We start from the raw sequence: 14,220 nt of genomic DNA, 5'->3' as shown, positions 1-14,220 counted from the left end.
GATGGATATGCTAGACCATGGCATTTTCAAAACAGTATCTGAAATTTTAAGATCTACCACAGACATTCTTACATATTGATACAGACAGATTTTGCTTCATATTTTAATGAGTCAAGTCAAACCTGTCTGCCAAATTCTTAATTATTCATCAATCCATTCAACTAATTTAACTCATTAATTCCAAACTGCAGTAATTAGTGATGTAAGGATGAACACTGTGAAAATTTCACTATAACAAAAATATTTTCACATATCAGATATCCCTTATTAATTAATGCTTTGTAAGTTTCATTTGCACAAAATTAGTTTTTAAGAAAAATTCAGAATAAATATTTTATTTTTTCAGCCCATAAATACATACATTGAGTGTCATACGTGAAATATGTCATATGCTGAGTGTCAATAAGTGAAAGCAGTGAATTCAAGCTCCGCGAAATAAGTTTTTTTGAAAAGTTTTGCCATTTATTTACTTAGCTGTCATATAATATTGTACTTTATAAATAGCTTTATAGTACTAGTTATGATCATTATTTTTAATTCAGATAGAGATTTTGTAGGTTACTACTTAATGTAACATAAAAGCATTGTTTTGTTTGAATCTTGCCATCACTGTTATAATGTAGAATGAATGGTAGGAAATTTAAATTTTTAACTGTGGTAAATAGGTAGCTTTAACATAAAACTAGATAGCATAATACGTATCCCTGCCTGTAGGAATTTATTAGATAGTGTAGCATTGATAATTAATTAATTAAATTGATTAACATTTTTGATTTTCATTGCTAATCAATAGTATTCAATCAGATATCATGCCACACACTAGAGCAGCAAAACAACAGGCACAAGGTAGAAGGAATACTGCGGCTCAGGGAACAACCAAGGGATGGATATTCTCCAATGCATCACACCCTAAAAAATTATGTGACTTGTGAAATATTTGTGGAACTTTCTGGAACGGTACATGATCCAAGGAGGATGTCTTTGTGTGTACTAGGTGCAGAGAGTGTCAAGAAATAAGTCGTCAACTCAGTATGGGGGGACCCATCAAACTCTCAGCTGCACAATTCAACACCAGAGCTAACCCTTGTGCATCAGGCAACACAGTGGCAATCTCTAAGGCAGAATGCACTGGTCGGCACAGGAGCTAGTTATTGTCGGTGACTCCATTGTCAGGGAGACAGGTAATATATTGTATAAAAAGGATAAGTGGAATAGGACCAAGGTATGTCTCCCAGGAACAAAAGTTGATGATGCTGTAGAGCAGATATCTTTTAAGGGCACAAAAGGTGATATTGTTGTACATATTGGCACTAATGACATTAAGAGTAGATCTGCAGATTTACTTAACAAGGACAGGTCAATGTTTAAAAAAAAGTTGAGCTAGGGTTAAATTTGAAAGTGTCTCCAATTCTTCCCAGACACAATAGGAGGCAGGACATGATGAGAGCCGTGTGTTAAGTGGGTTGGAAAACTGCTAGCTTGGGAGGATTAACAGACTAAAAGATTAACAGTAGCGGCAGGCAGAGGAGAAAGTAATTCTTGCACTGCTTCTAACAGAATGAGCAGCGGCCTAGAGGGTGGGGTGCTGGAGATTTTAGGAACAGCTGGGAGTCATCATGGAAAAAATAAATGCATGGGCTGTGTTAGGGTAACTAAGAGTAAGAACAGGTGCATGTACACCAATGCAAGGAGTATAGTGAATAAATTTGATGAAATTGAAGTGCTGGTCAAGACAACAAAGGTAGATATTGTTGGGATATCAGAGATGTGGTGTCACACAGATATAAACAGTGTAGAATTGGATTTGGGGAGTACAATGTGTACAGAAAGGATAGACAGGATAAGGGAGGAGGGTTTATGCTGTTAGTTAAGAAACAAAATCTAAGGAAATGAACCAGACATAGATGGATAGTGCAGTGTTTAGTCAGTTTGGTGTGACATTTGTAGTGACACTGGGAAAGCAAAAGAGTAAGAGTAGGAGTGTGTTGTAGGCCTAATGAGTACAATGAACAACTGTACAGAGAAATAGAGTGGGCCAACAAATCAGAATGTCTAATAACGGGGGATTTTATCTTCCTAGATATTGAAAGGAACTTGTGGATTTTGTGGATTGGTAATTCACACGCTAGCAGCAAGGCTTTTGTGGATTTATTGGATGATTGTTTTCTACAGCAGCATGTTTGAGAGACAAACAGAAAGGGTAATACTCTTGATCTGGTTATCAGCAGTGATTATTCGGTGCATTAAGAATTTGCAGATAAAGGAACCACTGGGTGGGAGTGATCACAGTGTACTGATGTGGGATTTACTTAAAGATATTACTACCATTAGGGGTAAAGGGTTTTTGCTTTTGTAAAAGTGACTACAATGGTCTCAAACAGTTTTTAAATTTTAAATGATATTGATGAAAGTATATCAGGCTTAATATCCAAGTTTGCAGATGATACTAATGTCGGCAGGGTTGTTAATGACAGTAATGGCAGTGTGCTACTGCAACAGGATCTAAAAAAGTTGGCAGATGAGCTGAGAAGTGGCAACTGCAGTTTAACATTGATAAATGCAAAGTACTGCATATGGGTAGAGTAACCCCAGAGCAATGTACCAACTGTGTGGTACATTGTACTTAGGGTGATAGAAAATGAAAAAGACCTGTGAGTAACTGTGCAGTCAGATATGAAATGAAATTTTCTGAGCAGTGCAGACAGGCGGCCAGTGCCGGTCATGGGGTGTTGTCAATAATATTCAGGAATTTTTCTAGTAGGGAAAAGGAGGTGATTATCCCTTTGTATAAGGCAATGGTCAGGCCACACCTTGAGTACTGCATACAGGTCTGGAGAACTCATTTTAGGAAGGATGTAGAGTTGCTTGAGCAAGTACAGAGAAGGGCTACAAGATGGGTGAGGGGAAAGAAGGGGTCCTCTTACCGAGAAAAGCTTAAGTTCTGAAAAGTGCAGCATCTGGAGACTAGGCACCTGTGAGGAGATCTGATTGAGGTGTATAAGGACTTGAATGGGTTGAGCAGGCTCAATTCTAATGGGATTCTTTCTCTTGCTCAGATTACGAAACTGAAAGGGCATAAACTGAAATTGAGGAAAGACAGTTGTCGAATAGATGTGCAGAAATTTTCCTGTAGTCAGCAGATAGTTAATTGCTGGAACAAACTTCCATCTGTCATTGTGGACATTGATAGCTTAAATAAATCGAAGGCAGAACTAGACAAACATTTGGAACGAATGAATAGGTGAAATTGGAAGGGTGTGTGTTTTTTTGTTTTTTTTTTGGCTGATGCTACATAAGCTTGCTTTATAGCATAACATGCCTCTACTACTACTACATACAACTGAATAAGCATCTTTATCTTCTATCAGTTATATTCCAAGCTCACCATTTAGTACACCTCATATAAAAAAAAGAGAAGGAACAAAACAAGAAAAGCAGGTTAAAGAATCCAAATTGAAAGAGGTCTTATCGTAACCTTTGTTGTCACAATCAAGCCATTCAACTCCAGAAACATTTCCATAAGTGATCCATTCATCCAGAAAAAAAGTATCAGTAATCTAATTCAACTTTAATGCAATTTGAAATTAGACATTTTAGATGAAGGTAGACTGAATTATTTTTACCATAATGTATTTTTGAATGTCTGGATTTATTAAAATTTTATGTACAAATGCATTTATGTATGTTAGAAAAAATGTGGACAGGCTTTTATTTTAAAAAAAGTATGGATCTTTTAAAATAATTCTGAAAAATATTCATTAGAGTGAATTTTCAGTACAATTAAATGATTCATGTTCCTTTGGGCAGTTATCATCAGCATTAGTAGAGGCATACAATACAAGAAAACAAGTTTACACAGTACCAGCAAAAAAAAAAAAAAAAAAAAAAAAACCTTCCCAATTTCACCTATTCATTTGCTCCAAAAGTTTGTCTGCTTCTTGCTTTAATTTATTTAAGTTATCAACTTCCACAATGACAGATGGACATTCCTTCCAGCAATCAACCACCCCACTGGCTAAAGACAAATTCCGCGCATCTATTCTAAAACTGTCTTTCCTCACTTTGAATTTATGGCCCCTCCTCAGGTGTATAATCTGAGCAAGAGGAAGAATCGCATCAGGACAGAGCTTGCTCAAACCATTCAAAAGCCTTATACACCCTAATCAGATCACCTCACAGGTGCCTAGTTTCCAGATGCTGCAATTTGCAGAACTTAAGTCTTTCTTCGCAAGAGCACCCCTTTGTTCCCCTCAGCAGTATTGTTGCTCTTCTGCTCGTTCCAGAAGCTCTACATCCTTCCTAAAATGATGTAGACCTCTAAACCTGTGTGCAGAACTCAAGGTGTGGCCTGAGCATTGCCTTATACAAAGCGATAATCACCTCCTTATCCCTGCTAGCAAAATTCCTGAATATCATTGGCAAATCCTCATGAGCTGCTCTGGCAGCCTGTCTGCACTGCTCGGAAACCTTCATGATCTGACAGCACAATTACTCCCATATCTTTTTCATTCTGCACTACCCTTAGCGTAGTAACGCACAGTTGGTACGTTACTCTTGGGTTACTGCTACCCATATGCAATACTTTACATTTGTCAATGTTAAACTTCAGTTGCCACCCACAGCCCATCGACTCAACTTTTCTAGATCCTGTTGCAGTAGCATACTGTCATTAACAACCCAGCAAACCTTTGTATCATCTGCAAACTTGGACATTAAACTTCATCAATATCATTGATAAATAGAGAAAACAATAATGGGCCCAATACCAAATCCAGGGAACTCCACTATTAACATCAGTCCACAAACAGCAGTGTCCATTGATTACTACTCTGTCTTCTCTGACTCAGCCATCACTTTATCCATAGCAGCAACTTGCCCTTAATGCCATATTGCTCCAATTTGTATAGCAGTCGTCCATGTACAACAGTATCAAAAGCTTTCCTGAAATCCAAGTATATGATACAAAATTATTTTTTGCATCCAGTTCCTTTGTGACCACATTGTAATATCCAATCAAATTGGTCAGATAAGATTTTCCCTTAACAAACCCGTGCTGTGTATGAACTATAATTGCAGTCTTGTCTAGATGGTCCTGCAGCACTTCTTTAACCAGTGACTCCATAATTTTCCACAGAACAGAACAGAAGTTAAACTAACTGGTCTGTAATTACTTGTGTCACCCTCTGATTGCCCTCTGTGAATTGCAGACACATTTGCACATATCCAGTCTGTGGGGACTTCTGAATCCAAGGATGCTCTCATAATTATGGCTAAGGGTTTGCTTACTTCCTTTGCTGTCTCCTTTAATAACTGGATTGATTCCATCCACCCCAAGTGCCTTTCTTATGTTTAATTTCAACAATTTCTTCTCCACTTTGCTCTCATTTATTACAAAATCATTTAGCTCCCTGTTAGAGTTTGATAAACTTCTGGCCTCCACTTCCCTATATAATTCATCATGTGTGTGAATGTAGATGAAAATATTCATTCAGTTTGTCAGCTACCTGAGCAGCAGTATCATCAAAGTCTTTGCTGTTTTTATTTGCATCCTTTGCCAAACATTTCTTGTAATGTACCTTAGCCTGCCTAACGTCCTTTGTGACTTGATTACAGATTAGCTTATATCTGTCATAAACTTCTGTGTCACCTGATAATTTATATGCATACCGTCCATTTTTATTCTCTGCCTCGAGTCTCATTAGTTCATCTGACATCCATTTAGGCCTAAACCTTGAACAGCATTTCTTAATCGGTATGAAAATCCAAGTAGCTTCCAAGATTAATTTCTTGAATGCTTCAAATTTAGAATTTCCTGTCCCTTTCCTTTAAGAAAGGGACAGGAAAAGGGACCTTTAAGAAAGAAAAAATCCTTCCCTTTACCCCTGATGGTAGTTATATCTTTAAGTAAATCCCACATCAGTACACTGTGATCAGTGCCACCTAGTGGTTCCCTTATCTGTAGATTCTTAATGCATAATTAATCACTGCTGATAATCAGATGATGAGTATTACTCCCTCTAATTGGCTCTTGAACATGCTGCTTTAGAAAAAATCATTCAATAACAGGATTTTATTGTGTTAGCCTAAAAGGAAAGAAAAGAAAATACTTGTGAAAAAAAAAACATAACTTTATCCTCTAAAATGTGATTTTTAAGGATTTAAGATAACAACACAAAGTCTATAGATTGGCACCTGCAGCTCCTCTAATGACTTTTTTTTGTCAAGATGGAGCATTATCATCCCAAGCTGTAAATATAGTGTTCAATTTCTTCAAGAGCATTTTTGTTATCGTATAAAATCAAATCAACATCATGATCAGTATATAAATAGAGATATTTTAGCCATCTTATTTTTAAACCCACACATCCAAATCAGCCAATGAACATCACCACACACCTGTACAAACAAAATCGTGATAAAGACCATATGAATATCATGACACAAGCTGCTGCAGTTGTGGTAAATTCTACTGCTCATCAAGAAGGGTAGAAAATATTGGAAGTTCTCAAAAAAATATTTTAATGTTTTGGGGATGATATGCTCAATTTGCTGTATACTTATTATGTTATGAAATAACTGCCATGAAAAACAGCTGCATGTAGAAAACCTATACATAAAATGATTTCTAGGTAAGCTACTAAAATAAAAGCAAGCACAATGATTCATTTCCACTTTTCACTTTAATCTTCAATTATTTTAAACTGTTTATTGAGGTTGGCCTTTATTCATACTTTCAAATGTATATTATTACCTGTATTCTGAGCAAGAGTTTTCTGTTTATTTGATCAGTGTGCCTGCATCTTTCTTCTAGATGTGGAATTTTTTCAATTTCCTTCTTAAGACACCGGACGTAATCCACTGAAGCCTTGAGAATTGTTCCTTTGTTATACCTTAAATCTTTTACCAGATCTGAGTACCTATATTAAAAGTTCCACAAATTATTAATCAGTCTAAAATCGCATAAAGCAAAATTTAAGTATGTGCAAAATGATGCAAGGAAGCAAACAGCATAAAGAATTTAAAGGGGGGAAGCAACACACACTTCCTGTCACCTGCATTTGTCTATTTCATAAAGAACTCTTCTTTAAATTATACAAACTCTCTTGTTCCTCAACGTTAGGTTTGGTATTATGTTCCAATAACTAAAATGGATTTTTTTTTATCTGGCATTCTTTAAGCAGCAATGACAATCGAGAAAACTTGAAAAAAATTTAATAAAGAAGTAATTCTTCCTGCACAAGTTGAACCTATTTAATTTTTGAATGAAATAAATACAGATTCTTAGTATCAGATATTTCACAGAATTTTGCTGAACCGAGACTTTGTGATGGTGAGATAACAGGGACAGCAATTATTAATGAAGTTTAAACAAACCAAACCACCAAATTTTGGATATCAAGAATCTATACATATTTCTTCACAAAATTATACAGATTCAATGTGTGCAGTTCTTTACTAACTTAAAAAAAAACCAAAAAAAAACCCCATTATATCCAGTCAAGAACTATCCTTCCTTGATTTAAACAGATGTCCTCTTGTTCAACCCACTTATGAAAAAAAAAAACTTTCCTCACTGTTTAGTTTGTTCAACCTCTTTAAAACTTTAAATACTATGAGGCTTCATTTAGAACTAAACAAACAGGCAATACTGTGCCTAATAGAGATCAGCTCAAACAGAACACAGTTTATCATATTCTAAAATTAAATAAATATATGTGAATATTACTGAAAACAGTTAGTTAATAATAACCCAATATTGCAATTAAGAAATTGAGAAATACAAGCATTGGCATATGAGTGAAAAATTGATCTTAAAATGCTTGTAGTGCAGGCACTTTTGAATATTTTCATTCATCTCCCCACCCCTCCTCAATTTCCTGTGGTTTGTATATTGAATGAAAGATTTGAATGCTCATTTAAAAAGGTATGTATATATTCTCTAAAACAAACAGCAACAATATATACACAGTTTGATAGGTTCGTAAATATATTAACTAATGGTGGCCACCAAGTTCAGTTTAAAATCTATTAAGTTTAAATTAGCAATCTGACATTGCTTTTACACTTCCTAAAACAAAATTAGACAACAGCAGCTTGCTGGAACAAATGTTTGAAAATATTTGCTACAAATTCTTAGATAAAATCCATTTAACAGATAAATTAAACTCAAATTCCTTACAATGATTAATTATGATCTTCAACTTGTCTTCTTACCTTACATTTTTTTCAGTATATATTTTTAAATTATTTTCTTTTATTTGAATGTGACCTTTACTGTTAGACTTCCTTTATTCTTTTATTCTACAATGCAGCCATTAAACTAATTTTTCACAATGATGTTTTACATTCTGCTGGATGCAACAGAAACATTATAAGGATGAAGTGGCCTGGACATTCACCAGAACATAATCCTATAGGAAATTCAAAATTAAGAAATGTTGGAAAAACCAACAAATAAGCATGAATTAATTAAAGCATTATGGTTTTTTTTAACCATATTGTTACTGATGAACCGCTTCTAAAGGTAGTGCATGAAAGGTGATGCATTAATGCCAAAGACATAAATGTCATTAAAGCAAAGGGAGGGCCTATAAAATATTAATATTAAAAAGTGCAACACTATCTTAAGCATGCATCATATTCTAAAAATAAAAAGGATTTTGTAAATTGTTTTGTTTTTTGTCGATTGAAACCATGATATCTTACACTGCAATATAGGCTACCAGACAAAACAATGTCTGCCCCATGTTTTAGCAATCAACCATTTCTCCCCACCCAGTGGCACATATGCCACAGCGAGAAGCAGTACATGTGATACTGCAGATCATGGCATGCAGTTCACAGGAAGTACTTGATGAACACAGGCAACGATCTAATGGATTTTTGAAAAGGGATGATTGTCGGGTACTAGTAAAAGGGTGGGAGTATTACAGAAACTGAATCTTCTGGACTTTTTACAGAGTGCTTAGTTAATTCCAAGAGCAATTGAATATAGTACATCGTGTTTAGAGTCTAGTGGCACTGATAGTTTCCCACAAATCCATGATCAGTTCTCTTGTGTTGAATACAGTACACTGTAAAAGCCAGACAGTGCGAGTGATACGTGATTTATCTAGTATAATGTAGGGTTATGTTGTTCATCTGGCCTCTTAGCCTAGGGGCTCATGAAACATCACCAATTCCTGGTTACTACCAGGTAGTAGGAATCAAGTTCTCTGGCTGGGTAAACCCTGAGTTTGCCAGGGATGGTTCTTTAAAAAAAATAAATTTGATTGTAGCCATTTGAATGGTTACAATCAAATGGCAGCTACAGAAAGTATGATTGCAACAATACAAGTATTTGATTACAAATACAGTAGAGCATCAATTATCTGGAATAACTGATGTCAGACCTCTTCCGGATAATCGAACATAAGGTAAGATTAAATTTATTTAATCTTACCTTACGATTAAATTAAATAATTAAGATTAATTAAATTAAAAAATAAACAAATCTCAGAAAAACAGAAAACATCCATCCAGGCATTTTTATGATTTTTATACAAAACGAGGAAATTAGAAAGATTTTTTAAATGTGCTCAGTTACTGATAACGAGCATGGACAATCTGTGCATCCCAGTAGCATTTGCACACATAGCAACTGTAACTCGCTCTTTTCTTATCTTAAAACCTGGTGCAGGCATTTCTCTTTTAGTGGCTAGGGTTTTTCTTGGTAATGCTTTCCATAATAAGCCCATCTCATCAACATTATAAATGTTTCTTTCTCTTAATTTGCTATAACTGAAGCAAACTTACTTTTAAAGGACACCACTGCCGATTCGTCTGCAGAAAATTCCTTGCCTTGAATATCTAGTTCACGTATAGCTTATCTCAGTTTAAAGTTTTTCAGCTAACCTATGCTTGCCTTAAAATTTTCATTACCTCTTAATTTTTTATTAAAATCCAATGCTTTTTCACACAACATTGGGCCAGACACTGGTTCACCTAAATTTTGCTTCTGAAGTAACCACAAATAAAGCGCACTCTGTAAAGCGACAATTTCAGGTTTTGATATAGTCTTTTTCCTGCTAGATCCTCCTTCACTATCCATAATCGACACAAATTCTGTTATAGTACTGGAAATTTTCTTGATGTCGTAAACATTTAAATGGTCAGAGAAACAACAGAACATAACACTACACAAAAACCACTCCCCACTCATTTTTTAAATCTCTGGCCTCCACAGAGTTCTGTGTTACACCTACAAAGAATACAATGCAGAGATAGGGGAACCCCTGGTGCTGTCAGACAACTAACTACAGGAATAATGTCAGCAGATGGCACCTTTGCTCAAAGTGAGGTAGGCTCAACATCCTTTCTTGATAGGTGTCTTCAGAGTTAATCCTTGGTGGGCACTGTCTCATCTATAAGTATTCCAGATAGGGAAGTTGTTCGACATCTTGTCCATTTGTAGAGTAGGAGAAAATTTTCCCTGTCCTTTTTCACTTTTCACTGTTAGTGGTAGTCCCAAGATTTATCCAGTATTAACGGTTTGAATGTTGCTTCATTGATTAGCTCATCTCTGTTGAAATGCACATTGTGCAAATTCAGTCAGGACCATATAGTACAGTTCATTCTGGAGGTAGAGATGTTCAAAGTGCCATGAAGGATCTCAGATTTTAGTTATCAGTCTGATGAAGCAGTCTTTGTAGTTAGGGCAGGTATATATCACGTATTCCCAACTCTCATCCTCACCGTAAGTACAGAGTGGATTCCCAGGGCAGTTAACTTATGTTTAAAGGGTTCATGCCCTGTCAAGGGAAACATAACTTGTAATCCTAGAGAAAACCAGGGCAGGGGCTTTAAAGATGAGCCTGACAGACAGTAAAAACTTTTTAGTGATGGTGCCCTTAGTGGTGCTGTCCCAAGATTCCTGCCAGATGTCTAATAACTTCTTCATGATTCTTTTTCTTTTCTGTCATGTCATGTCAGCCAAGTAAAGATGAATGTCCACAATCTCTGCGGGGGTACCTTTCTTTTAATGACTTTTAAGTAAAGAAGTATGCACCCAGACAGGATCTGGAGTGCTCACAGTGCAGCAGGCTGTTGTGACTGTGAGTGTTGAACTAAGTCAAGCTCAAGCTTGTTCTGCACCAGGGTGACTTTAGTGCATCACACTGTTGCACCATAGCAAACAATAGTTGGAAATATAGCCTTATATATGTGTCAGCACCCTTCATTCGAGATCCCAATCCAGCTGACTAACACAAGTAATCGTCACTGCGTACTTCTTGATCTTGGTGGTGGCCAGGTACAAAAGGTGTGGGTAAAACATTAGTTTCATATCAGGATTACACCAAGGTATTTTATTTCTTGTAAACAGTCTGATCGGGGTAGCAACTATCTTGATGGCTGGTGGTCTTCGTATGTGCAGGGTATCCTTCAAAAAAAGAATGGACTTGGTTTTTCCTTCTGATATGAGGACAGATCAAAAGTGACTGTTTTTGGCTGACAGCACTGGAGGTTCCCCCCAACTCTGCACCTGGTATGAAGAGTGTGTGCATGGTGGATCAGCTCTGAAGTTTCTGCAGTGCTTGGTTTGCTAACACTTCAAGTTGCACTTTAGTTTCTGCATGCACCACCAAGACCATGTCATCTGTAAAGGCAAAGGTCCATCAAGGACCTTTGCCTTTACAGATGACATGAGATGAGATGGATCTTGACCTCACTCTAGGAATTCATCCAGCACAATGAACCAGAAGAAAGGCCCCAGGAGTGCACCTTGAGTGGCCAGTCTGGTAACTTGCTGGTAATTGACAGTGATCCTAACTAATCCCCACTTTCTAAATGACCTATCTAGTAGTCTCTTCCTCCCACCCTGGGACAGGTGGGGAAGAGACCACTAGATAGGTCATTTAGAAAGTGGTTCCAGTCTGCCTTCTTGGTACAAAAGTGCACTGTATCCTGGGGGTAAGAGGTACTCGATCCACATAACGACCAAGAGAGAACGTGATCACTCTGTGGTCAGAGGTGGTCCAAGTTTCATTAACCTTCCACTTAGAAAATTTATGGGCTATAGTATTAGTATTAGCCAATAGTGCAAGGAAGCCTCAGGCTTTTTTTGAACTTGCCAAAAAAAAAAAAAAAAAATATATATATATATATATATATATATACAGTAAACCCCCGCTATTCGCGGTATCTGTATTCACGGTTTCGCGTATTCACAGTCGCTGATTTAATATAAAATGAAACCTAAAAAAAATGTGAATTTTAAAGCGCCATGAACATTTTCCGCCATAAAAAAACATGGGCATGGCTAAAATTATCTTTCCCGGTCAAAACAGAGCTCAGTGGGTGGGGGTAGAGGGGTAACAATATTGCGAGCGTGGATGTTTCTCCCTAATCCTTGTTCAGTATGTGTTATGCGCTTGTAAGGAAGGTTTCGTCGTTTGCTTTTAATTTATATGCTTATAAATTGAATAAATTTATCAATTGATATGCTTACAAAAGTGATAAATCTACCGTTTTGCAGTGTAAAACAGACTTTTCTAGTGTGTTAATGGAAGAAAGTGACTTTATTGTGGATAAGTTCTTTCCAACCCATACAAAAATATGGCTACGAATAACGAGGGAACTGTGAAAAGATCAAAGAAGGTGATGACATTAGCGAGTAAAATTGAGTTATTAGACAAAATTTCTATTGGTGAAAGTGTCTCGTCAGTTTTAAAACATTATAAAATCAATGAGTCAACAGTACGATCAATTAAGAAATCGGAAGAAAAAATCCGTCATAGTGTCCGTGAAAATGCGCTAATTGCTTCAAAAATTTGCTCTGTTAACTCGTGATGTTAAATTGGAAAAAGCTTTAAATCTGTGGATAGAAGACCGAACTCAAAATAAAAATAAAATTCCGTTAAGTTCACTCATCATTCGTGAAAAGGCAAAACTCCTTTATCAACACTTTAGTGAAACTGATGTAGTACTGGTGGGATAAGTTTTTTAGCTAGCAAAGGCACTGGTTTTGAAAGATTTGTTTGAAATTTCTAATAAATATTACATTTAATATTATATTGTTTCTTATTTTCATTTCAATGCCATATGCTTGCATTTCACTATGTACTGTCTATGTACATAGTTCATATTATGAAGGTACATATAATACATACATAGACAAAATTTTAGATTAGTTTTTCTTATATATTTCATACTTTGGAACGGAACCCCTTTATTACTATGGGAGCCGTAACTCAGTATTCGCGTTTTCGGTATTCGTGGCATTTCTCAGGAACGTAACCCCCGCTATTCGCGGGGGTTTACTATATAGTGTTTTTAAATTATTATTTTCAATTTATCATTTGCAACGTTAATGTTATTGCCGTGTGGCAATTAGGCATTATACGTGCTTGATATATTATAGTTTGATTGTTTAAACTACTTCAATTTTCTGGTATTTATTTTCTATAAAGGTATTAAGGTGTATACGGAACAGGAGATTCAGTTAGAATGTGTAGTCTAACCTATTCCTGGGGGTCTGTAATGGTATTAAAGATATGATTAATACTTAATGAAGTTAAAGTTTAAATTATAATTATTTTAACAAACTTTAAATAGCATTAATTAATCATCAAATCAATATCAACTAAACATTCCTTTACCTGGTTATCTACCCGCTACTTCATCGGGGGCTTTGAGCGGATCGATAGCCAGATTAAAGGAATGTCTCATGATTACCCGTTTCTGTTCACTCCTTATCAGTTTTGCCATAGTATTGAGATTATTTTTGCTCTTATAAATTATTTAGTTAATTGAATATGGATAGATATAATTTAATTTGTAATATCAGATAATTTTAATTTTTAGAAAAACTTTAATCTTAGCATCGTAATCAGCAAACTGGTGGAGGAGAAACAAAGCCCAACGGGTAATTATCGGAATAAGGGAGAAGAGTTATACTTATGGTATCTGTCCGGTGGTCTGTCGGAAAAAGAGAGGTTAGTCCCGTTCTGTTTGTTATATAACAGGGTTGGTTTTGAGTGCGCAGCCGCGCCTATTGTTAATTGATATTGTTGCAGGGCGATGCAATTTGTAAGTCATGAGATGAGAGGGCTGATTTCTACGTAGGCCGGGGGCTGAGTCCGGGGGGAATACTTCCGTTTATTAGAAATTACGTGGTTAAAAATAATATTACACAAATTGGTTGTATGTTATTTACATGCGTTGTCTATTGTTATTTACATG

General features: G+C 36.0%; 1 protein-coding gene across 1 annotated transcript in view; it reads right to left on the bottom strand.

The window, feature by feature from the left end:
* Positions 1 to 14,220, bottom strand: part of LOC150080760 (microphthalmia-associated transcription factor-like) — a 129,663-nt gene that overhangs the window by 16,021 nt on the left and 99,422 nt on the right. Inside the window, exon 7 of the mRNA XM_090381032.1 lies at positions 6,752 to 6,917. Within this exon, the coding sequence (XP_090237158.1) occupies positions 6,752 to 6,917 (166 nt within the window). The remainder of the gene's footprint in view (positions 1 to 6,751; positions 6,918 to 14,220) is intronic.

This window comes from Mastigoproctus giganteus, chromosome 9, assembly GCF_048544385.1.
Source record: "Mastigoproctus giganteus isolate SK-2022 chromosome 9, ASM4854438v1, whole genome shotgun sequence".
NCBI lineage: Eukaryota > Metazoa > Arthropoda > Arachnida > Uropygi > Thelyphonidae > Mastigoproctus > Mastigoproctus giganteus.
This window is presented reverse-complemented; position numbering and strand designations above follow the sequence as displayed.